Source organism: Misgurnus anguillicaudatus, chromosome 15 (assembly GCF_027580225.2).
Source record: "Misgurnus anguillicaudatus chromosome 15, ASM2758022v2, whole genome shotgun sequence".
Lineage (NCBI taxonomy): Eukaryota > Metazoa > Chordata > Actinopteri > Cypriniformes > Cobitidae > Misgurnus > Misgurnus anguillicaudatus.
In genome coordinates, this window is record NC_073351.2 from 18,035,516 (window position 1) to 18,062,016 (window position 26,501).

Here is a 26,501-nt window from a genome sequence, read left to right on the forward strand (position 1 = left end):
GTGGAGCAAATTGGCAATGCAAAGGTTATAGGTTCGAACCCTGCACGGAACATGAAAAACGGAGGACGCTTGGATAAACCCGTCTGTTTAAGCGTTGGCAATGTAGACTCTCTATCATATCAGTAAATATTTTGACATTTGAAAAGCGTCTGCCAAATGCATAAATGTAAACCCTGAGGTTTAGTGTGAGAACTTTGTGGTGGGATCTCTAAGCGGTTGCGTTGCAGTGCCATCTAGTGGCACATGTGTTACACATCACTTCGGTCGTTTCTCAATCCGAAGGCTGCAGTCTCCGGAGGTCGCAATGTAGGCTGCATACGTCATGAATCCTGGTTTATTTATGTTCACTGAGCGATACATTCGCTAGTCATACAACAATTTACGATTAATTGAGAATAATAGTCAACTTTATGATTGTTAATATTCTAAAATCAGACCGTTTTTATGACGGATGCAGCCTGCAAATGCGACCTCCGGAGGCTGCAGCCTTCGGATTGAGAAACGGCCATAGTCTGTAATTTGTTTCAGACATAGGAAATTTTGTTGAAATTAATTTATTTGTATACATCGCAGATAAACAAAGAGGCTGGACATTTGAAACTATGTTTAAAATGTGTTTCCTCTCCTTAAACAATACATTGATTATGATCATTAAAATTGAATGAATAAGATGCACTTTGCAATAATCGCGACAATATGCTGTCTCTGCTGTAAAATCTGTAACATTTACATTTATGCATTTGGCAAACGCTTTTATCCAAAGCAACTTGAATACAAGATAAACATATTTGATTAATATGTGTCTTTTGGGAATAGAAGCATGCACCACGTGCAAAGTTACCGGTACAACTAATTTTCTTTAAACTACACCTGTACTATATTTTTATATGTGCACCTTATAGGCATTTGTATTGAGCTGGACTCGGCTTCTCTACCTCGTCTACCAACAAACAGCTCGCTCGACATCCTATGCCAATTCCATACAACAACTGAAGTGAATAAATTGGGCACGTGGTGGATTTAAATGAACTAGATCGTCGATAGGGCAACGCCCCCCAGTTCAGTATACATGAGAGGGTGGGGTGTTTCTCCACCACTTGAAGTTTCTCAACTTCAAACTTTTGCACATACAAACTTTTGTAAAGGCGCAGTCATCAGCTCATCCTCTCGAGTGAAGATTTAAAGATGTCTGGAAGTAGCTCTGATCAGGGCTCTATTGATAATCCAGTCAGGTTTAAGGATCAGGACTATGAAACCCTACTGCAGAGCTGTCTTAAATCTGGCGTGCTGTTTTCAGACCCCATCTTTGCAGCAAATCAAAGCTCTCTCGGTGTACCAGTGGATCCTGATCCCAAAAAGGCAGTGAAGTGGCTCCGGCCAAAGGTAATGGAGATGACTACTACAGTTAATTGTTGTGGGGAAATCTTTTGTGCATTTGTATAATTTATTTATTTAAGAATGCTGTATAAATGTAATCAATAAGTGTTGCTGACAATAATTGACAACTCAAATGTTAAACTCTTGACTTGCTTGTGGTGTTTCTATATTTAGGAGCTGCTTTAATACAAAAGTCTGCAAAATGTAAATGTGCACATCAAAATCAAGAGGAGGGGAAGCAGATGAGAAACTTTCATTGCCCACCAGCTAGTAAAGTCTTTCACACAACTTAATAGGGTCGTTAAAAGAGATTTTGCACCTCGGGGAGAATTCAAAAAGCTGGTCCAAAAACCCATTCTGTGTTTTGGTGAATTAACGAAATGATACACAGTATACTGTGTAAATGAGTTCCCGTTGCTCAATTGGTAGAACATTGCGTTTAGGTTCAAAAACACATACTGATAAAAATGTATGAAATGTAAGTCGCATAAAAATGCATATTCGGGTGAATTAGTTTTTTTTTTTTTAAATTAACATACTTACTTTTTCCTCACCCATTTTCTAATATATATATATATATATAGAGTTTAGTGTTTTCTTCTGAGACACATTAAATGTTGACATATGTACAGTGAGAAGGATTTAAGACTTGAGTTGTGAACACTATGAACACATGCATATGTTCAGTCGTCCTGATCACATGTACTTGCAAATTGTTTTTGGCTCATGTTCTGAACGTCCCCTCCTCTTTCTTCCCCCTTCCCTCTTCAAAAGGAAATCACAAGCAATGCTGTCTTTGTTGAGGGCACCACGGGCACCACCGATATCTGCCAGGGCCAGCTGGGTGAGTCCACGCCCGTGATAGAGCACGGTTGTTCATATTTTATGCCAGGATAATGGGATAACGCTTTAGTGCACTTCTCCAAAACCAAATCAACCAAAAGCACCTTCAAGGCATGAACTATCAGAGAAATATCAGTCTTTGGCAACGCTCCCACTTCTTCCTGCTTATCATGCAGATGTCCCCCTCCCATCTTCTTCCACCCAGATCTTCCTCATAACGCTTAATGCACTATCCCAGTTCGTGCTCGTCTAGCCGCGAGACACTTCGCTGATCTCAGAGTCTCCTGCAGAATCCCTGCTGTGAGATGGTGCCGCCGCGGGCCACTCGCATCAAAAGCACGACAAATGTGATAGGAACAGGCAGGGATGAAAGCGGAGTGGGGAGGAGGGAGAAAACGAGAGGTCGGATTGGCATCATCTGCTTGCCCCTCCCTCCTCCTCGCCCCCCATTTCCACCCACCTAAAGAATAACAATTATTGTGCACAGCGGGTATTGTTTTATTGTTTTGCCTTGCCCAACTCTCTTTCTGTACATCTGGCATTGATGATCTTTAGTGACTTACATCATCATCGATGTTTACATGCTCAACTGTGTTCTATAGTATTATGATTTAGTATAGTATTTGAACATAGATGTGAATTTAGTACCACTCAGATAGACTCGAGAGTCGAAGACAGCATCTGTCTACCATAAATTGCAAAACATTTTGCAATTTTTTGTGCATTGCAAAACATGCACAAAATTCAAATTGGGCATCTTAAATGTCAAACCGTCAGATCTTTGCCTTCATGATGTGCACCACTAAATAATAGATGAATGTAGCAATGCATCAATAGAATACAAATACATGTAAATAAACTCATTTGAATAGAAATCAACCCGAAGAATGTTTTTATTCTTGCACTTCAAGCAGAAATCTAAATGACTTGTTTTTAAGAGACTCACTTTAGTCCATACTGTTAGAAGTTTAATTGGACTTATGCAGACCTTGCATGCAAAGCTCAGAGTTTGGTGTCATTCCTATGGGAGCATGATTTTTTTGTGAATGCTTTTTGAAGTTGCACATGATGTTATAATCTGTTCCCTCGCATGGGGTAAAACAACAGCTGTTACCTGTTAGAGAAGAATGTCACTTTGTGTGTTTATGTGTGTGTGACCGACAGCATGTCTCCTCCTTCTCAAGACTTAAAAGCTTGTGTTTGATGTTGTGTTCATGTTTGTACATAGTCGTCGGTGGAATTTATGTGTTTTTAACACAATCTCCTGTTGTGCTGCAGGCAACTGCTGGTTGCTGGCCGCCCTGTCCTGTCTTACAATGCACCCGACCCTGTTTGTCAAAGTGGTTCCATCTGGCCAAAGCCTGAGCGAATCGTACGCTGGCATCTTCCACTTCAGGGTAAGAGGAAGGAGTTAATAGGCTACAGAAAGATTTCAGTATGTCATGTATTTCTTTCACAAACACTTTTGCTATCATGTAAAACTTGAATGAATGATGTAAAGGAATAGGCGAATAACCATAAATTTGACATAAATGGGCTCATTTATAGCTGAAGTGGGGGACCAATAAAGGACTGAATCAATCCAGGATTGATGTCCTCGTTTTGAATGTCTCCTATGTAATTATGTGTCTAGATTTACCTCTAGCTGGTGCGTTGGTGGGAACGGTAATTAGAATCACTTTTCTTTGACCTGCCGTCCCTAACAGCTGAGCCTCTTTCCAGAAACATCTCCTCCAATCTCCCATCATCTTCCTTTTGTCCCGGTGACATCTGCATGCACCTCCCCCTTTAAACATTGCACATATTATCATATTTTATCTGTTTTTCTTTTTTCACAGTGTTTCTGTTTGTTTCCAATTTGTATCTTTGGTAAACATCCCTTCATTCTTTAGTTTTCAACCTCCAGCTAACAATTGCTAAACAAATATGAGTCATGCATAAAGTTTCGCGCATCATCCCTGGTCAATAAATTTAAAGGTCTTAATCGATGCCCTCGAGAGCTTGACTACACGGAAAAAAGCCTTTGTTGACAAACTTTTTTTTTGATGAGAATGTGATACAAACATTTATACAAGCTCATCTGGGTCATAAGTTTTATTTAAAACATTACGGTTGCCTCATAGCCTCAGATGATTCGGTTTTCTTAATTTTATTACAGACTAGAAAAAAGGCAATAGAATGGTCCTGTTGTTTTTCTGGCCCTCAGGACAGAGATTTAGACTTTATAAAGAAAGGGCATTTAATTTTGTAGTAGAAACAAAGTGTATCTTATCTCTGAGGCTTGTGACATTATTAAATTAGTAGTTTACCCAAAAATGAAGATTTAATTTGAAATCTGTCCAGCTTTAATCTATCACACAAGGCCAAGGTTACTCTGCGCTTGAATCCGATCTCATGCTAAAGCTCCTATTACAGTCAGCACATTCAATATTTTATATTAGTAAAATTTTTATTTTTGATAAACATTGCCTTTAAATATATTATTTATATGGGTGATTCTCGCGAAATTAGACTTATGAGATGTCATGAAACATTTTGGTAAAAAAAAGTAAATGCAAAGTAAGAGTATCAAAATAGGAAGCATACAGTTACAAACATCTCTTCACGTAATATTTTGCACATGATTTCAAATGACATCATACAAACCAATTTTTTTCCACATTTAAGGGGAAACTTTTCATTACCGCAACGTGTCCATGACTGGATTTGGGTTCTTTGACATGGAAATATTTATAATAAAAAAATAAAAAAATAAAAAGCTTCAGTGCATGTTATACTATAAACATTTACAATAAAGAAACATGTGATATTTGGTGATCATTGGTAAATGTAGAGACAATAATAAGGAATATAAATGTGTCCAAGGAAATTTTTCTCATCCTCCGCAACAATTTTCAATCATTTTTTAAGCCGTCAATGAACTAACATTTTCAAAAATAAGGGACATAATTGACTGTGACACTCAAGATGGCTACCAGGTAAGCAGTTAAAGTTGAAATTTTGTTTGTCATAGTGCCTAGACAACTTTTTACGGTAGTCTCATTACCGAAACATGAGATTATAAATGCATATATGTAATGTAATATCATGTTGCGGTAATGATAATTTTTTATAATGATAATCTAAAAAATGTAAATAATTCTATAGGAAATATTTTTTAAATCCTCTAAAAATAATGTTAGGAAAAAACTCTGATAATTTTAGGAAAAGACACAGAAACACGGACATACATTTGGGCTACCTGCAGGCCAGCACAGGTCCATGCTGCCTGTCTAACATTGCATTAAGTCTATTCCTCTTCTTCAGTAAATTCAGACTTTAATCTTATATGTGCAAAAAAATTACTTTTTTAAAAAATCTGATGCTGGACACCTTTTAAATCTGGATTTCGTGAGAATCACCCATTTATCCTTTGCGTTTTTCAGTAGAATTTCAGAGTTGATGTGACTTGCAACAAGCCACTGCACGTGATACGTGTGGTTTATTTTGATGTAAACTTTGTACTTTAAGTAAAACTTTCTAAAAATATTAGCATTCAGAAGCCCTAAACAGGCATTTCACAACATGACTTGACCTGAGCCGGATGGAGAAGACAGGACACATCCAAAACAGGACATAAATGTTAAAACAAGCAGTTAGAGGATTGAAAGAAGAGGAAGGCTGTTGATTGGGGATGATGCCTGAAATGTCTGGGCTTGTTAGGAAAAGACACCGAAACACGGACATACACTTGGGGCTACCTGCAGGCCAGCACAGGTCCATACCTGCCTGTCTTACATTGCATAAAGCCTATTCCTCATCTTTACGTTAACCAGGAAAACATGCATATCAAAACCATAACAAAGATACATTAATCAGTAAAACATCAACTTACAAACATTAACAATGGTTTTAATATAATAAATGTAGTAAGCATTTATTTTGGTCTCTCTCTCTCTCTCTCTCTCTCTCTCTCTCGTGTAGTTCTGGCAGTATGGTGAGTGGGTGGAGGTGGTTGTGGATGACAAGCTGCCTGTGAGAGAGGGCCGTCTGCTTTTCAGCTATTCTCGCACCAGCAATGAGTTCTGGAGCGCCCTGGTGGAGAAAGCTTATGCCAAGTCAGTTGTAGCATATGTGTGTTTGACTGTGTGGGCATGTGACTGTTAAGGTTTATCAGTGACACATTTTATATTACTGTAAGTGCATTGTTACTTTCTATTTTGATAGACATTGTGGAAAAACCATGAAGCTGTGAAAAATTGAAATGATTAATAATCAATTATGTGAAAACCCAGCTAAAATTATTTTTTGTGATTTACTGTTTTTTACATAAATTAATCCTATATAAAGTCAAGAACATTAAAAGATATTTAATATTGACTGAAGTGAAATAAAATTTTGATGCCCCCAATTTAAGACAGGGTGACATATGTATGTGTTTTTGTGTGTGTACAGGCTGACTGGATCCTATGGCAGTCTGAAAGGAGGTATTATTTCCGAGGGAATGGAGGACTTTACAGGGGGGATTGCATACTCACTCCCCGTGTCTTCACGGACCCCACGTGTGCTCTGGAAAGCCATTACTGCTGCCCTGGCCAGAGACAGCCTGATCAGCTGCTTCATACACGTACAGACGCATACACACACACACACGCATTAGTTGCATATACATAGTGAAAGGATTAGCAACAAATGTAATGAATGTGCATGTGTTGTGTTTTTGCCTGTAGGCTACAAATGTGAAGGACATTGGCACTGTGACACCAGACGGTTTGATCAAAGGTCACGCCTACGCCATCACTGATACGAATAAGGTGTGGAACAAGAGACTGGGGCATATTTTTCCCTAAAATATTAAAATATATTACATGAGTTTGGGAGCCATATGCATTATAGTCTACACTGTCAGAAACAATACATATTGGTAATAAATGTATAGATATCTGGGTGATTCTCGCGAAATTAAACTTATGAGGTGTCATGAAACAAGTAAATGCAAAGTAAGAGTATCAAAATAAGAAGCATACAGTTACAAACATCTCTTTGTGTACTATTTTGCACATGACATCGTACAAACAAATGTTGTTGTTTTTTCCACATTTAAGCGGAACATTTTCATTATCGCAACGTGTCCATGACTGGATTTTGGTTCTTTGACATGAAAATATTTATAATTAAAAAATCTAAAAAATAAAAAGCTTCAGTGCATGTTATACTATAAACATTTACAATAAAGAAACATGTGGTATTTGGTGATCATTGGTAAATTTAGACACAATAATAAGGAATATAAATGTGTCCAAGAATTTTTTTTCATCCTCCGCAACAATTTTCAATAATTTTTAAGCCCTCAATGAACTAACATTTTCTAAAAAAAAAAATAGTTGTAAGGGACAAAAAGATAAAAGTTGAAATTTTGTTTGTCATAGTACCTAGACAACTTTTAAGTTCTCATTACCGAAGCATGAGTTTGTAAATGCATATATTTAATGTAATATCATGTTGCGGTAATGATAATTTTTTATAATGATAATTGTTAAATGTAAATAATTCTATAGTAAATATTTTTTAAATCCTCTAAAAATAATAGAGTAAGTTCAGACCTTAATCTTATAAGTGCAAAAAAATTGGCTTCAAGGTCTTTTCAAAAAATGTGATGCTGGACACCTGGATTTCGTCCCCCATCTGTACCTAAGTGGTACATATAAGGACCTTTTTAAAGGGGGCGCTTCCAGTGACAGACCATTTTATGATAATTTTTTTCTTAACAGTGATTTTATTTTAATAAATCAGATCCATATACCGTAAGTTACGTTAACTACACTGAAAAAAATGATTCATTGAATTGAATCAATTTTTTTAAGGTAAGTGGTTGCAATTAATTTATTTAAGCTACATTTAAACAAAAAGGTTAGTAAAGTAAAATAAAATATAAAACTTTTGTTTAAATGTAGCTTAAATAAATTGATTGCAACCACTTACCTTAAAAAAAATTGATTAAATTCAATGAATCATCTTTTTCAGTGTATTACAAATACTACAATAATATATGTATATTGAAATAATTAAGAATCATAAAGTCTTTTTGTTTATGCTCTTGTTGTACGTATAGGTCCAGAGGCAGTCCGATGAGGTTTTACTGTTGAGGGTGCGTAACCCCTGGGGATTTGTTGAGTACTGTGGGCCGTGGAGTGACAAGTGAGAAAGACATCAGCAGCTCATTTTGCTACCACATGCCTGAGGGCTTCTAAAGACTGCATATTTCTATGTATGTGTAGGTGTAAAGATTGGGACAGTATAGACGGCGCTCAAAAGACCAGACTTCAGTTGGCCAAAGTTGAAGATGGAGAATTCTGGTAAGTGTTCAGAATAAATCAAAACAATATTTTTCAGTCTGATAGTGAAATGAGTGCTATATTTAGACACCCACACATACACTGTGTTTCCGTCTGTCAACTGTGGAACGCATACTAATCAATTGAATGCTATGAATAAAGCAAAAGACAATGTTTATTATCACAAAATAAACTTATAAAGGGAGGTCAGGGTCCCAAAACAGAGGTTAATGTATAGATTGCCTTAGTAAAGCAAATACAACAAACAAGCATATGCTCATTGTATGCACAGTACATACAGCTGCAGTCAACACAACATGCTGTATGTGTTTTTAAACTTTCGTGTTTTTTTCAGGATTGCAATAGAGGACTTTTGTCGACTGTATAATACAGTGGAAATGTGCAGTGTGAATCCTGACTCCATGACGGGAGAGGCGAGCGATGACACAGCTTCCTCTACCTGGACTCTGAGCTCACATCAGGGTACCTGGGTTCCCATGTGCTCTGCAGGAGGCAGCCGCCGGTACCCAAGTCAGTCACATATTTGTATAATACTACATATGAAATAATATACGATCGTAAGGAAATGGGTCAAATTTTTTTTTAAATGTTCAACTCTCACCCCCTAAATGTGTTAGGATATCAATAAAAACACACTGTGCAAAAATTTTTTATGTTCCTACAATATTTCCGAAATCACATATTTTTGCAAAAACTGTACCGTTTAGAAACCCACAACACACATAAAACTTGTTTCTTGGAGGGTAACTTTGTTCCAGTTATTTCAGTCTCTTCTGATCCGAGTATCCATATAGCAGACTTGCTTCGTGTTGCTTCAGCCATTGTCTCAGTGTATATTGTCTATTTTGCTTCATTCACATTGAAGCTTTCTTGATTTGAAAGACATATCACAACAAAAACAGGAGTTTTAATTGCATGGAGCTTGGTCAAATAAGTCCATTGCTGCCATAAGTATATATTATTAAACAATTACAGCACAAAGTATCACATAATACGCGAATGTGTTAAACTTCAAAGGTCTTGAGGAACCTCTAAATATTACTTAATGTTAAAAAATGTAGCCTAATTTTTTTAATGGCAAGGGTTCTGGTTTGATCCCAGGGTAAAATTGAATGCACTGCAAGTCACTTTGATGCATAAATGTATTTATATTTATTTTATAACATGTATTTAACAAAGAATTAGCCTAACTTCTCGCTTGCTTGTAGTCATTTCTCTTCATCTTCTTGTTGTTGTTGTTCTTCATCATCTCCATAGGATCATTCTGGAGAAACCCTCAGTTCCAACTGGTTTTGTCTGAGAAAGACGTGGATGACCATGACTTTATAGAGGACGAGATTGAGGACGAAGATCCGGCTGGAGAAGAAGATGAAGTTGATGTGCCACCTCCTGTGATCAAAACCGGGAAACAGGAAAAGAAGAAGAAGGGCACAATATTGGTGGAGCTCCTGCAGAAATATCGCAGGCAGAAAGATAAAATCAACTTTCTTTACATAGCCTTCCACATCTACAAGGTGAGAGGATTAGATGATATCACAGAGCTTCAAGGCACTTTCCAAAATAGGGTACAAACTTTATTCCCTGTTATTTCTATAAAGCATATGCACAAGTATTTATTGATTTAAACATTTCAATTTAATTACTACTGTATTACATAAGCATTATTTGGATTCTTTTTACAGCATACATGAACATATGGGATATGTGTTTTTATATCATACCATTTAATAACAATAAATAGCCTACAAGTTACCTTTTGGTCTCAAACTAGTCAGTAGATCTTAATTTAGGCTATTATAAAAATGTTGGAATATTTATTATTTATTTTATATTAATTTATCAAAGTTGTAAATGGTATTTTGCCATTTTCTTAGAATTGTTAAAGTTAAACAAAATAAAACAGCTAGGGGTGCACCGATATATCAGCCAATGATGCTTGCTCTGCTTCTCAATGAAGTACGGTGAAATGTCGCTACATCCAAAAGCCAGGGGGCGCTCTCGTGCAGAAACTCAATATGCGCTGGAGACGAAGAACCATACACACGTAGCTCCAGGAAATGGCTTAAAGATATATTTATATTGCTGTTCTTTAAACATTTTCAGGTATTTTCGTGATAATAAAGAATATGTATAATGATTATGTTTGACGAGTGTTGCTTTTTCAAATGCATGTTATAAACGACTCAAACTAACATTGATTTCAGATCAATAAGGACTTATTGATCAAAATCTGTAGTAAGTTACATGATGAATCTCTCTGAATAATATCGCCTGTGCGACTCAGAATAGTTATCGGCCACGTATTATTAGTGTATATCGGCATTTATTGGTGCACCCCTAAAAACAGCTCATATAGTTTTTGGTTAACATTTACATTTAACATTTTCCAAAGCATACACGTCTTTTGTTGAAAATAACATTAACACAAATATATTACTATTACGTCTTGCATACAATTATTTATTTTCAATGTATCTCCCTAATTTATGTTTTTCCATTTCATTATTTTACACAGATCCCGCCTGAGGTAAGTTCATGATCTATGTCTCACGTGTAATAAAGACAAAACGCACACTTTATACATGACAAGTAACTGAAATATAAAAAAACATAAATACAACACATTACAACATTTCTTTAAATGAGCATTTTCTGTACCTTTAGTTGCAGGACAAACCAGGTTCTCTAGACCAGCAGTTTTTCTCCAACAACAGGCCTGTCAGTCGCTCTGGAAAGTACCGGAGCATCAGGAGTGTATGGAGGAAGGTGCACCTGGAACCTGGCACTTACGTTATAATGGCCTCCACCTTCAGGCCCAACCAGCAGGGGGAGTTCTTCCTCCGTATTTACACCCAAACTGGCAACATACAAGGGTACAAAGAACAAACAAATACATCAGTCTAATGTTAAAAATTGTTGTCTGCTCTGTGTATTGCTGTTGTCTATCATTTCCTCATATTAATGGTTCTAAATCTGCATTACAGGTTTCAGGATTTCCCATGTACCAGCAATTACTCAGCGGTAAGATATTTACACCACAGCCCTTTGATAAAACTTTACCTGTAGGGCCAGTGCTGCAGTGTCACTCTCGCATTCTTTGATTTTTGTTTTTTTACTCATGTTAATATAAACATTTGGTTGTCTATATTTAACATTAATGACTGTGATTAGATACGTTTTAAAAAATATTAGGGTTAGAGTTTGGAAGGCCAAGTAGGCCTACAATAAAAATAATTGGTAATTGAAATGTAAAATAATGTTTATGTATGTTTTTGTTATTTGTCCTTTTATATATACGTGTGCGTACTTCTGTTGTATTTATAGACTGTAATGTCAAAGCCATCTTTACCTGAGGACCAATATAGGGTGCAGAAGTGGTTTGATGAGAAAGCTGGAGTGGTAAGCATCTCAATTCTTTAAAATCATCTTCTGCTCTGAGATATTTTTGGAGATGATGAATCATGGAAGATGTTTACTTGTAATCATTACTGAATACACCTCAAATTATATTAATGTGATTTTCCAGGACGACAGATTGATTGCTGTGCAGTTTATGAATCTGGTGAACTCAGGTCAGGACAACATTTTACACAAGCTACAAAAAAAATCAGACATGGTTGCTATGCCATAAATGACCACTAGGTGGAAGTATTGTGCAGCTTCAATTACAATGTACTCATGCCAGCCTTATGAATTAAACACTTTGATTGTACATGGATTCACTTGATCTTAGTTTCAAGAAGTAAATAGTACTTTAAAATATGATATAGACTCACATTAGATCAAAAAACATCAGTCATATGAACAGCTAAAGCAGTTATATTTTACAAGATTTATGTTTATTCAGTTTATGTTTTTGACTGTGTTTTAGTTTTGGAAAAAGACTATGAACTTCCACTGGAGACATGCAGACAGCTCATATTTGGAGAAGATGTATCCTTTATCCATCAAGCTATATTTTTAGTTATATTTTAGGGAAGCCTGGGGCAAGTTGTCACAGGATGATAACTGTAAGGGTTCAAGTCAAACATCTAATACACAAATTTCACTTTTCCCTAGCAGTGATCTTGTATACATTTATCCTATTCATTTTTTTACTTTTTGAGGTGCAACTATGTACAGTGCATCCCTTTGTGGCCCCCCAAAGAAAAATAATGACATAAAACAATCTCAAACACATAATTTTAATAAAAAAAAAATATATATATTTTTTTTAATAATTAGTGCTGGGCAAGGATTAATCGATATTAATCGCATACAAAATAATAGTGATTTTTTTTTGCGTGGTATGTGACTGTTTGCTGGGTGTAGTTGTTATGTGTATGTAAATACATACACATTCATTCATGTACTTAAGAAACATTTACATGTGTGTGTGTGTGTGTGTGTGTGTGTGTACTATATAACTAATATATATATATTAGGGCTGGGCATAGATTAATCTAGATGTATATTTATATCTACGTATATTTAAACACACACACATACATACATATATATACATTTAAGAAATGTTTTATTTAAATATAATTTTTTTAGTTATATGTAATTTAAAAAAATATATAAATAAATATATATACACATGTAAATGTTTCTTAAATACATACACGAATGTGTGTGTATTTATATATACATAATAATTACACACAGCACTAACTCATATGTTATGCAAAAAATTACTTTTATTTTGTATGAGATTAATCTAGATTAATATATATATATATATATATATATATATATATATACAGGGTGCGATTTGCCGGGGGGGATGCGTGGGATTTCCCCCTTTCTGGTCAATGTATCCCTGCCTCTGCTTAATTATTTTTATCCCCGGTGGGGATAAATGTATCCCCCTCTCAAAGTGATCAGTGCTACTACACTAGTGGCGAGACGGATCACAAAACTTATCACGGATCCGTGGTTTGATTAAAGTCAATTTTGTTTTAAAATGCGCTACTTTGGCTGGCTCTGATACAGCTGCCGCGCAGCATCTCTGTATTCACCACTCTGAAGACTTGATCAATGTCCCGCCCACGGCGCTATCTGATTGGTTACAGACCAGGTTACATCTCACGATAGCCTATCAACACTTGCGAGATGGTTATGGAGCTGTGTGTCGAAAAGATGAAATGCAGCATATTCATCCGCATATTAATAAAGCGGGAATAAAGATCACAATCTGATTATCTGTTTATGATGACAAGCAGAGTTAGTGTCCCAGTCACACCACTGAGAATTGCAGAAGTTACACACATTATAAATGCCGATGAGGCGTTTAGCGAGGCGCGGGCGCGTCCAGTTTGCGCACATGAGGCTAAGTGACTAACACATAATGCATCTGACTTTTCTATAATTTCACTGTAACTCACTGTAAAGCATTGCGGTGTAAAGTTAATGTTATTACTTTAAAAGCAGCATTAAAACGGTTTCTACTGTAATGGTTTAACTTTGCAATCAATACATTGTTCATATTTATGTTTAAGTTGACACTACATTGTGCCATATAGGTTTGCCATTCAAGATTTAATTATTGCGTGTTTTTTCGTTGTGCATGATCACAGTTCATATGTGTGGGGGGAAAAAAGCTATTACAGTAAAAATATTGCGTTAGGCTGCTTCATGAGTTAATAAGAAAAAAGATTTTACAATTCCTGCAAATGCAGTGATGAGTTCATGTTCTCATGATTTATTTTATGAATTAAAATGTTTTGAAATGTGCTGTGGACAGAGACGCATTATGTCAAGAATTATAAAAAATCGTCAATAAGCTCATAATTTGTGCTAAAATAGTATAAATCTTTAGTTTTAAAACTATTTTGAAAAGCTGGTTATATTTTTATGTTTCTGCGCAAGTTCAGCAGACAGTGAGGTTCGGGTTTGTTCCGATCAGAGCTCGTGAGTGGAGAGCGCATTTCTGAATATTAGAAATATTTAAATTAGAAAAATATTTAAAAAAATAATAATATTATAATGGATTTTTGTTTAGGTCGGACAATAATTACCAAAATTCTCTCTCATATTGCTCTTCATAACCACTGAAAACAATCAAAAAAGTTAAAACTAGTGGTGGGTACAAAATGACTCATGACGAAATATGGTGGGTACCCACCGTCGCCTATGAAAACATCCCCCCCTCTGTTTTTTTCACAAATCGCACCCTGTATATATATATATATATATATATATATATATATATATATATATATATATATATATATATATATATATATATATATATATATATATATATATTATAATACACAAAAAAACACTTTTATTTTGTATGCGATTAATCTTTGCACAGCACTATAATAATACAATGTAGTGGTGCTGTTGGTTAGTATTCTTATTTTTCTGGGGTTTAATAACACAGAACTTATTATAAATTAATATATTTTATGAAATGTCATAAAACTGGGCCCACCTGGCACCATCTCATGCACCCCCCCCCCCATGAACCAGTGCCCTATAGTAAACATGCTCAACAAATCTTTCTCCTGGACAATAACACATTATATTATATGAAAATAAAATAATACTTTAAAAATATTTTAAACATTGCAGATATTTTTTACACTCATTGCCTATACAGCATTTGCCTTTCAAAAAAATACCTTTCTTTAAAAGAACTTTCTTACATAAGAGGTGTGACATATAATTATTTTCTGCTATTCTTGTATCTTGCTTTGTATTTTCATTGCCGTGGTTAATGTTCTTAAGGCTGTGTGTAGACTGGTGGCAGAGGGCGACTGAACAGAGCTCAAGCAGAGAAGCTGCTCACCTCCCTACGCAATCTGCAGGTAACTCAGTTCTCAAGCGTGAAAAGGTCGTACTCGGCTTTGGCAGCGTGTTAGGAAGTGCAGCGTAGGACACTGAGCTGTGACAATGATCAGATTGTGTAAGGTTACACGGAGCTCGTCTTGCACAAAGAAAAAAGACCTTGAAACAGTTGTTGTTTTTATATAAACTGAGGCCCGGTCCACACACCCTGCTGAAAAACCAGCATAGACCAGCATAGCTGGTAATACCAGCAAGACCAGCATATGTTGTGTTTTGGTGCTGGTGTGCTGAAGACAACCAGCATGGGATGGGATCATCACCAGCAAGAACATGCTGGTAGACCAGCATTGTCTTGCTGGTCCACCAGCATAGACCAGCATGGGAATTATGCTGGTCTTTGCTGGTTTTTCCAGCAGGACATACACTGTATTTTCAAAACCGTACCTTTTTCAATGCGGTTTGGCCGTTCGTCCACAACCAAACGCAGTATCCAGTGACTGAAAGCGAACTTTTATGAAATCTTCTGTGCAATGGCATCTGATTGGCCAACATGGTGGGGATATATCGCCATCTGTTGGTTTGGCTATTGCTATTGACAGCGATTCATACCGGGTTTTTGCATGTTCGTGTGGACGCGGTAAATCCTGAACTAAATCCTGAACACTTGCTTTCTTTTAAAGGGATAGTTTACCCCAAAATTTTATTTTTGTCATATACTCAACCTCATGTTCTAAACCTGTATGACTTCCTTCTGTTAAAAAAAAGAAGAAATTTTGATAAATGATGGTAAGCGCACAGTAGACTGTACCCATTGACTTCCAAAGTATTTGTTTTTCTTGTTATGAATGTCAATGGGTACGTCAACTGTGTGCCTACCATCATTTATCAAAACATCCTCCTCTGTGTTTACCAGAATAAAGAAACTCATACAGGTTTAGAACAGAAAATGATGACAGAATTTTCATTTTTGGATGAACTATCCCTTTAACTGCTGGAGAAGTAATTCTTGCATTAAGAAACAAAGCCATTCATATCAGATAGATTAATTATGAACAGGATCTGAACAGAACAGTTTACAGTTGCCAAACCACATAGCAACTTGGCACATTATACAGATCACGTAGTCATGGGTGTGCATTTATAGTCTTCAAACGTTTCTTATTCAAGTCAATCAGAAATATCCATTTACTAAACTCACACATTTTTTTGCCACAGTCAATCTTTTTCCAATTCGATGAGGATTCGTCTGGAACCATGAGTCCGTTTGAACTCACTCTGGCTCTGAATGCTGCAGGTGAACACACAGATACACACACACACACACACCACACCCTTGTGTTTATACACAAAAGCAAGCAGAGCTTACGTTCCTCCTCTGTTCCTGCCCTCAGGTGTGGAGGGTGACAGTGTTGTGGTGCAGATGTTGTGGGAGAGGTTTGGCGCTGGTGAACTCTATTTGCCCTTCTATGGCTTTGTCTCCTGTGTTACCAGACTGCAGGTGCTCTTTGGTAAGCTCAAACTACTGTATGACCACCGTATGTTTACTTTGTATTTAAAGGGTTAATATCATCTTTTATTTTTTCTTGTAAGTAGAATTTTTCTGTAACTTTCGGAGCTTAAATTATAGCTTCAACTATAATTAAAAAATTTTCCATATAGTAATTTGAGAAAGCCAAATGGCTTGTTCTGAAGGAAAAAAAATTGAAAACCTTAAACTTTCACATGTGATCGCACACAGACTGATATAAGGCTAATAAAATCTATAATAATATAGTTAAGTATTTTCAATATAATCCTTGCTTGTCTTTTGATACACTATTAGCATCTACCAACATTGAACCCACTAAGTAGCCAAACCCAGATGCATAAAAAAGGCATTATATAGGGACAATACCAAAACGTTGAGTAAATCAGAGAAAAAGACAGCGGAAATTAACTCATTTGTGACCCTGGACCACAAAACAAGTTGCCGTATGGGTCAATTTTTTGAAATTGAGATTTCTACATCACCCGAGAGATTGAGATTGTATACATTTATACAAAGCTAAATAAAAACCTTTCCATTGATGTATGGTTTGTTAGGATAGGACAATATTTGGCCGATATACAACTATTTGAAAATAAAATAAAATCTAAATATTTAGAAAATCGCACTTAAAGTCCAAATGAAGTCTTTATCAAGCATATTAATAATTAAAAAGTTTGTTTTAGTGCTATCTACTGGCTTAACGCTGTAATGACCTTGTTGACTGAATGGGGGAAGTCGTAAGCTTTTACATAAAGCAAACATTTCACAAGGAATGGGCAGGAAAGAAAAGTTTGTAGGCGAGTTTTTGGCCAATTTTGAAAGCGATTTTGCTACATCCACTCGCAAAAATAAAGGTTTGATATATTTACGTATGAAATTTACAAAATATCTTCATTAAAATTTATCTTTACATAATATACTAGTGATTTTTGCCATAATTATTTTTTTACTTATGCAACATTTTTGCTTTTTCTACAAATAAACTTGTGCGACTTATGACTGGTTTTGTGATTTACAAAGTTACACTGTAAAAAAAGATTATTGGTTCAACTTAAAAAAGTAAGTTGCCTAGTTGTCTTAACATTTTGATTTACAAGTAATTCAACTTAAAAAATATTAGTTAACAAAAAAGTTGTGTAAAATATGTTGTGTCAACTAAGATTTTTAAGATGAAAATTTTATTTTAAAATTTTATGGCAACCAGGTAAGGTTTAAGTTATACTAACATTTTTTACAGTGTAGATTTTAAATAATAAAAACATAACACCTTTAAATTGTTAACTTTTATTATTATACACTCACCTAAAGGATTATTAGGAACACCTGTTCAATTTCTCATTAATGCAATGGTGTAATGTTGTGAGGGATGTTTTCTTGGCACACTTTAGGCCCCTTGGGCATCGTTTAAATGCCACGGCCTACCTGAGAATTGTTTCTGACCATGTCCTTCCCTTTATGACCACCATGTACTCATCCTCTGATGGCTACTTCCAACAGAATAATTCACCATGTCACAAAGCTCGAATCATTTCAAATTGGTTTCTTGAACATGACAATGAGTTCACTGTACTAAAATGGCCCCCACAGTCACCAGATCTCAACCCAATAGAGCATCTTTGGGATGTGGTGGAACGGGAGCTTTGTGCCCTGGATGTGCATCCCACAAATCTCCATCAACTGCAAGATGCTATCCTATTAATATGGGCCAACATTTCTAAAGAATGCTTTCAGCACCTTGTTAAATCAATGTCACATAGAATTAAGTCAGTTCTTAAGGTGAAAGGGGGTCAAACAGAGTATTAGTATGGTGTTCCTAATAATCCTTTAGGTGAGTGTATACCCTTGTATTTTCCTAGAAAAATCCCACCACCCAATCATAAGGCAACAATTTGTTGCATAAAAGCATGTGAACAAACCAAATATCAGAATGAGGAAGAAATGTGACTTTGACTGTGAAAAAGTTGTTGTCAGTCAGTGTGGTTTTGTGTCCGGAAAGACATTGGAAGAATTAAAAGACAATACAAGCAAAACAACAAACAGTGAGTGACAGTTCTGTTGGCAGTTCTTTTTAATCCAAGAGGTCAGATAAAAATAGTCAGACCCGTTTGAACTGACAGGAAACAGGTAGTTACCAAAATAACCCCACATTACAAAACTACTATCCAGATTCTAGAGGAATGTCGCTATATGCATAACATGTCAGACATTGAAACGCTTGCCATCTAAAAATAGGAAACCGAGGCTACAGTGGACACAAAACTTGACAGTATAGCATAGGAATAAACATGTCTGGGGGGAGTTCATTTCTTTTGTGACACATGCAGAGGTCAGAGTTTGTCATAAAGAACATTAATCCAAAATGTATTCAGCCTTGTGTCACCGGTTCAGACTGAGGTCTGGATATAATATTTTCTAAGCTCACATTAGAATCAAGTTCCATAATACGAACAAAAGGCACTAAAAACACTTGCCAGTGTTGTAGTATATATAGTTTATTGAAAATAGTTTATTTGCATAAGCTGTGTTATTTTAGCATCTGATTCAACAGAACAAACAACGTAAATCAGCAAACCATGCTGAGTTTGAAGACTACCATGATCTGGCACACTTTACTTAAACTTTACAGCATCACAGATAGAAATCTAGACAAATATAGACTCTTTAAAATGTTAAACATACCTTTGAGTATACCATATGTATGGCCATTTAAAGTATAATGCTCAATTATTTGATCGTCATTTGCTTTTATGGTCAGTATCAAAATATAAAATTCCTCTTATAATCCGTTTTTCGTGAGCTGTAATAGCGCTGTACAGTAATGCATTAGGCAGATAGGGCCAGGTTCTGTGAACATTTTATAATAAGCCAAGATGTGTTTGTACAAAAAAGAAACACATTTACCTAATTGAAATACATTGCAGTGCTATTTCAGGACATTAAACACCTGACTAAACTGAATTGTGGGTGGCTGGTGAATAAGACAGATTTTCACCATGCAAAAGTAGCACAACTATTTCATGAATTAGTATTCCAATGCAGTGCGGCCAATGATTTCGTTTTTCCCGAGGGCGCACGATGCAAAGTTCGTCACAACATGTATGTAGCCCCTCGTGTGTGGTTCGTCATTTCAAAATGTGTTCCCACGTCATGTGCATTATGCCTCATGTCAAAATAAGTGCCCGCTGCAGATGCGTCTAAAGGGTTTATGATAAAAGTGACACTCGCGTTTGCCAGATACTCAAATAATATTATGTGTAATCACAATTTAGTGTTAAGTTAGTGTGTCTTGCGAGTATTTTGTGTCTCTTTGATCATAAACGGCTTTGACGCGTGTGCAGCAGGCACTCACCTTGAAAGTGCACATGGTTCACATGACACAACAAACATATTTTGACATGATGAGCAACACACATGATCTCTGAACACCATTCCAGTCTGTTCCAGTGACCTTCACAGACAACAGATCTCAAGCGCCTACGACATTTGCTGAAACAGCTGATTTGCATGACAAATCTCCAGCAACTGCAATAAGTTATTATGTCAACATTTAGGATCTAGAATGATGTACACAATTCTATTGATATACATATTTTATCATTTCCACATTTTTAATTTAGTAAATCAACATTAGTGATATAATAAGAAACAGCATGAATAAGCAATGTTAGTGTATGAATGAAATGTAATTTTATGTATGTATCCATGTTTTGGTAAGTTTAGGCCCATTTACAAATGGTTATTTTTGCATACAGTGTGAAGGTAAACATAATCGTGCAGCACTGCATCTAATCATGATGTTTATTATCATGCATTAAAGCTGTCAAGGTATCACTGACGTCATGAGCAGTTATGCGAGTGTGTACAGAGTGTCTGTAAACATGTTTATAGGAGGGATTCAACTGGCTGATTGTTGTTCTCAGATCTCTTCGAGGCGGAGACCAGCACAGAGGTGAAAGACAGAGGCATCAATGCTGTAAGACCCTTAATAAGTATCAATTAATTCTTTACATTTTTACAGTCTTCTTTAAAAACCTTTCTCTATTACTTCTGTTAAATAAAGGATTAGTCCATTTTCTTAAAAAAACATAATTTACTCATCACCATGTCATCCAAAATGTTGATGTCTCCCCTTGTTCAGTCGAGAAGAAATTATGTTTTTTGAGGAAAACGTTGCAGAATTCCTCTCATCCTAATGGACTTTAATGGACCCCAAAACCTAACACAGTTTCAATGCAGTTCAAAACAGCAGTTCCAAAGGACTCCAAACAATCCCAAACGAGGCACAAGGGTCCCATCCAGCGAAACAACCGTCATTTTAATAAAAAATATGCACTTTTAAACAACAACTTCTCGTCCATCTCCGGTCCTGTGACGCCCCAGCACGACCTCACGCAATACGTCATCACGTCAAGAGGTCACGGATGACGTATGCAAAACTACTCCCCAGTGTTTACAAGTGTGGAGAAAGAGGACCATTCCGACGTTGTTGTGTGTTGAATTATACTAATTAATGTCTTTGTGTCAGTTTATTGTTTAAAATGGTCTGCAAATGTGCGTTTCATATATGTAACATGTGACCTCTCTACGGCATTACGCAATTACGTGAGGTCGCGCTGGCGTGTCACATGACTGGAGATAGACGAGAATTTGTGGTTTAAAAGTGCATATTTTTTATTTTTGATAAGATTATGCCTCGTTTGGGAGTCCTTTAAAACTCTGTTGACACTGCAATTTTAAACTGCATTAAAACTGTTACGTGTTGGGGTCCATTAAGCCATTAAAATGGGAGAAGTCCTGTAATGTTTTCCTTAAAAAACATAATTTCTTCTTGACTGAACAAAGAAAGACATCAACATTTTGGATGACATTGTGGTAAGTAAATTATCTGGATTTTTTTTTTTTAAAGAAAATTGACTAATCCTTTAACACTGAATAAGAATGTTCAGCCTGATCTCCCGAGAGTACTTTACATTTGTATAAATTTGGACGAAAGGAATCGATTATCATAAAAAACAATAATGAAAGCCCACCCCTAACCCCAATATCAACGGGGCAAAAGCAAAACGTACAAAAACCTATTAATGTGATCGTACGAATTAATACGAATGAGCTACCTTGTAAAATAACGTGCAAATTGTCATTAGATTACATTAAAGATTCAACCACACTGAATTTCCTGCTTGTCAAGAGCATCTTCATGTAAATGTATATTGTATATTAATGTATATTTCAGATCTAAATTTATAGTCAATAATGATTGGTAATAAGATAAAGATTTTCCAACTTTTAAAAGTAAACTACAGTATAGATGGACATGGACTAAAAGGCCACAAAGTTTACAAAAATGTAACGCCTTCAAACAGAGTTATAAGAAAAACTCTGTGTGAAGTGTTTCATTTCTGTAGCACTCATTACACCAAACAAAAATAGACTAATTTTGACAGATTAATGTTAATAATGACAGATTTTATGAATATTTCCCCATCTGCTATCATTTAATAATAGAAAGCTCCACCCCCAAACGTACGCAAGTTATTACGCCAATGTTGAGTTGCTCAAACCAACAGTAATGTGCTAGTACTGGCCCACAGTCTTTACAACCTATGATGGCTCACTTCTTCAGAAACGCAAGGACAGGCCAAATTATTTACACACTTCACTTTTAGGGGGGTTAAACTTATCTATACCCAAAAACATATCATTTAATGCCTATTTATAGTTATTAATAAGTAGTTGGACTAAATGTTTTTTTTCTGGTGTTTGTGCAGTGGCTGCTCAGGCTGTTGGCTGTATGAGCGGTTCAGACATGACACCTCAGCAGGACAGACGTGTTAGGCCAAGACCACTCTGACGTCATCAACCTGGGCCTGCGCCTCCAGCTCTCCATATCTCTCTCTTGTATTTTATTTGTGTTGTATATCTCTGGACCTATGCCCTGCAGTTATATACACCCACATACTGTTTCTTCATTTGGGCTGTAAGATCATGTAGGTCATTACAGTCTGGATACGAAATGGACTTTGATATATTCACATTTTACACACTTTGTTTCCTTTATGCATTCCAAACCCCAAAAGAGATCAGAAATTTTAAGAGCTTTTTTAAAATCACGCATTTATCCATTATTAGTGAATAGTTGGGGACAGTCCTAAAATCATCAAGATTATTAGATTGCTTCATTTGGCGGTGTTTCCCATATTTTTTGTCTTATGTAAAAAACAGCCCCATGAGTAGGACAAAAATTATGGGAAACACTGTTAAATGAGGTAATCTGATATCTTGATGATGTTCTCCCTTTCATAAACATCATATTATAAGTGTGTTAATTCTAGACATGTTAAACTCTAATGCTCATTGATATCCAATCTGCACTCTAATAAATGCTGGGTTATTTTAAACGGAGCAGCAACCCAGTTGGGTCATAAAGGGACAAACACAGCCCATTGGGTTGTAATTCTACCTATGCTAGGTTGTTTCAACACAAAATGATAAGTTGTTGGGTCAAATATAAAAGAATTTGGGTTCAAATAACTTAGTGGTTGGGCTTGTCCCTTTTTGACCTAACGCTGGGTTGAAAATAACCCAGCATTTTTTTGCGTGTATGCTAGGCTGTTTCATCCCAAAATGCTGGGTTGTTTTAACCCATTGTTTGGTCAAATATAAAACATTTTCTGGGGTAATTTAACCCAATGGCTGGGCTTGTACCTTTTGTCCCAACGCTGTGTTGAAAATAACCCAGCATTTTTTGTGTGTATGCTAGGCTGTTTCATCCCAAAATGCTGGGTTGTTTTAACCCATTGTTTGGTCAAATATAAAACATTTTCTGGGTTAATTTAACCCAATGGCTGGGCTTGTCCCTTTTTGATCCAACAATGTGTTGAAAATAACCCAGCAAGTTTTTTGCGTGTATGCTAGGCTGTTTCATCCCAAAATGCTGGGTTGTTTGAACCAATTTTTTGGTCAAATATAAACATTTTCTGGGTTAATTTGACCCAATGGCTGGGCTTGTCCCTTTTTGATCCAACGTTGTGTTGAAAATAACCCAGCAAGTTTTTTGCGTGTATGCTAGGCGGTTTCAACCCAAAATGCTGGGTTGTTTTAACCCATTGTTTGGTCAAATATAAACATTTTCTGGGTTAATTTAACCCAATGGCTGGGCTTGTACCTTTTGTCCCAACGCTGTGTTGAAAATAACCCAGCATTTTTTGTGTGTATGCTAGGCTGTTTCATCCCAAAATGCTGGGTTGTTTTAACCCATTGTTTGGTCAAATATAAACATTTTCTGGGTTAATTTAACGAAATGGCTGGGCTTGTCTCTTTTTGACCCAACGCGGTGTTGAAAATAACCCAGCATTTTTTGCATGTATGCTATGCCGTTTTAACCCAAAATGCTGGGTTGTTTTAACCCATTGTTTTGTCAAATATAAACATTTTCTGGGTTAATTTGACCCAATGGCTGGGCTTGCCCCTTTTTGAACGATGCGGTGTTGAAAATAACCCAGCATATTTTTTGCGTGTATGCTAGGCTGTTTCTTCCCAAAATGCTGAGTTGTTTTAACCCATTGTTTGGTCAAATATGAAGATTTTCTGGGGTAATTTACCCAATGTCTGGGCTTGCCCCTTTTTGAACGACGCGGTGTTGAAAATAACCCAGCATATTTTTGCGTGTATGCTAGGCTGTTTCATCCCAAAATGCTGGGTTGTTTTAAGCTATTGTTTGGTCAAATATAAAAAATTTCTGGGTTCATTTAACCCAATGGCTGGACTTGCCCCTTTTTGAAGACGCGGTGTTAAAAAATAACCCAGCATATTTTTGCGTGTATGCTAGGCTGTTCCATCCCAAAATGCTGGGTAGTTTGAACCCATTTTTTGGTCAAATATAAACATTTTCTGGGTTAATTTGACCCAATGGCTGGGCTTGTCCCTTTTTGACCCAACGCTGTGTTGAAAATAACCCAGCAAGTTTTTTGCGCGTATGCTAGGCTGTTTCTTCCCAAAATGCTGGGTTGTTTTAACCCATTGTTTGGTCAAATATAAACACTTTCTGGGTTAATTAACCCAATTTTTGACCTAACACTGGTTTGAAAATAACCCAGCATTGATTAGAGTGCACATTCCATATCAATGACCATTTAATAAATATTTAATTCAAGTTTCTTCAAATTTAAACTATATCCAGCTATCCCCTGAAATAATTATTAATCGCCAATCACTTAATAATTACTAATTATAAATAATTAATATTACTACTCTTCATTGTTCCACATAACATTTTTAGTTTATTAGATATTTGGCTGCATATTAGTGCCTGGCAACCCCTTAACTTTAATTTTAAAAAATAAAACTGAATCAACATTCCTTAAAATTTGATCTGGGATTTGTATACATGTCAGACAGTTATGTTATAGTACATTTTCATTTCACTGTCTGGTACTGTCGTGAACCGTCACTGTTTTTTTTTCAATTGTTGTTTTTGTGCATACATGTCAATTCTGACTGCAGCCGTACCAGCTGCGCTTTGCTTTTAGAAGTCAAATCCTGCAAAGCTAATAATGCATTTAAAAGTGTGGTCTCATAATGCTTGTCATACTTGTTGTACCAAGAAGCATAATTGCTTTTTTCTCATAAAGCATGACTCTTACTTCCTCTTGTACTTTTTCCTCTTATGAACAATTATGCGTCTGCTCAGAGTCTTCAAAAGTTGGGAACGCACTGTTGCTTCCAAATATAAAAGCACAAGTCATAATCTTTCATCACGGGGCATTTCTATATTAAATTTTGCTGTGCGTATAGCTACACCTCTTCACGCATACACGCTCTCTCGCACACACACACACACATTGTTCAAAGAGCGAGATAGTAGCTGTGGGTATAAAAAGCGATGTCTCAGCAGCCCTGCACGCACCGGCTCTATTCTTATCGCTTTGACGCCACGCACAGCGTCATCACGCCATCGCTCCCTCCTCCGCGACGCTCGCTCTCCATCCCTCCCTCCAGCTCTCTCTAGTAACTGTCTCATTCTCACAATCTGCTTCCTCCTCTTCGTGTTCCTCTCTCACACACACACTCGTAGGCCCTCGTCCTCTCTCCCGCTGTTCCTATTAATAGCAACCTTTGCTCGCACAATGCTTCCTCCCTGCCGTAAGGTGACCGAACAGAGGTTGCCCCCAGCAACAGTCCAAGCGCCTCTGGAAACAGCCGTCATTGCTCTCTCAATCACTTCCTCTTCCATGCTTTTCTAGATACATCTTGTACTTTCTGTATTCCATAATCCTTAGTAAGACCTCTTGCCTCTCACCTTCTTCCTGTTTTCCTTACTCTGTCTGGCTTGGAAGGCAGAATGGCAGGTCATGTCTATAGTACCTGGATAGACCTAGTTTCCAATTTAGGATTGATCCCAAAAAAATATTTTTCTTAGCAAGTGCAAGTCCTTTTAGCAGAAAACATCAGCGGTGGCCAGTGACTTCTTCTATCGAGGGCGCTCGATGCGAAGTTCGTCACATGTATGTAGCCCGTTATGTGTGTGGTTCCTTTTTTCAAAATATGTGTTCTGTGCTTCGAGTGCATGTATGTGCATCACGTGTCTTGTCAAAACAAGTGCCCTCCGCAGACGCGTCCAAAGGGTTCATGATAAAAGA

At 36.5% G+C, this 26,501-nt stretch overlaps 1 protein-coding gene and 1 long non-coding RNA gene across 8 annotated transcripts in view; one reads left to right on the plus strand and one right to left on the minus strand.

Moving 5' to 3' along the window:
• The first annotated feature begins 991 nt into the window (after window positions 1-991).
• On the plus strand, window positions 992-25,504 carry capn12 (calpain 12). The gene is made up of 21 exons (XM_055174743.2): window positions 992-1,383; window positions 2,152-2,221; window positions 3,499-3,617; window positions 6,184-6,317; window positions 6,655-6,826; window positions 6,930-7,013; window positions 8,312-8,397; window positions 8,478-8,555; window positions 8,890-9,065; window positions 9,813-10,069; window positions 11,071-11,082; window positions 11,220-11,428; window positions 11,540-11,576; window positions 11,880-11,954; window positions 12,082-12,127; window positions 12,427-12,488; window positions 15,287-15,355; window positions 16,551-16,629; window positions 16,727-16,843; window positions 20,784-20,836; window positions 22,632-25,504. The coding sequence occupies exons 1-21, from the start codon at window positions 1,186-1,188 to the stop codon at window positions 22,656-22,658; spliced, it is 2,160 nt and encodes a 719-aa protein (XP_055030718.2). The 5' UTR covers window positions 992-1,185; the 3' UTR covers window positions 22,659-25,504.
• The window catches only part of LOC129419584 (uncharacterized), a 33,071-nt gene continuing 16,253 nt past the window's right edge, over window positions 9,684-26,501 (minus strand). For 6 of the 7 annotated variants that reach the window (XR_008636577.2, XR_008636582.2, XR_008636580.2 and 3 more), the window contains 2 exons: window positions 11,214-11,412; window positions 9,684-10,003 (listed from right to left, as the gene is read on the minus strand). This is a non-coding gene — a long non-coding RNA (uncharacterized lncRNA). The remainder of the gene's footprint in view (window positions 10,004-11,213; window positions 11,413-26,501) is intronic. The other variant, XR_012357698.1, reaches the window with a different exon arrangement.

Coding starts and splice junctions, on each gene's coding strand:
- capn12 (XM_055174743.2), top strand. CDS start 1,186: ATGTCTGGAAGTAGCTCTGATCAGGGCTCTATTGATAATCCAGTCAGG. Junction 8,556..8,889: donor GTTGAAGATGGAGAATTCTG/GTAAGTGTTCAG, acceptor TGTTTTTTTCAG/GATTGCAATAGAGGACTTTT. Junction 11,429..11,539: donor CAAACTGGCAACATACAAGG/GTACAAAGAACA, acceptor TCTGCATTACAG/GTTTCAGGATTTCCCATGTA.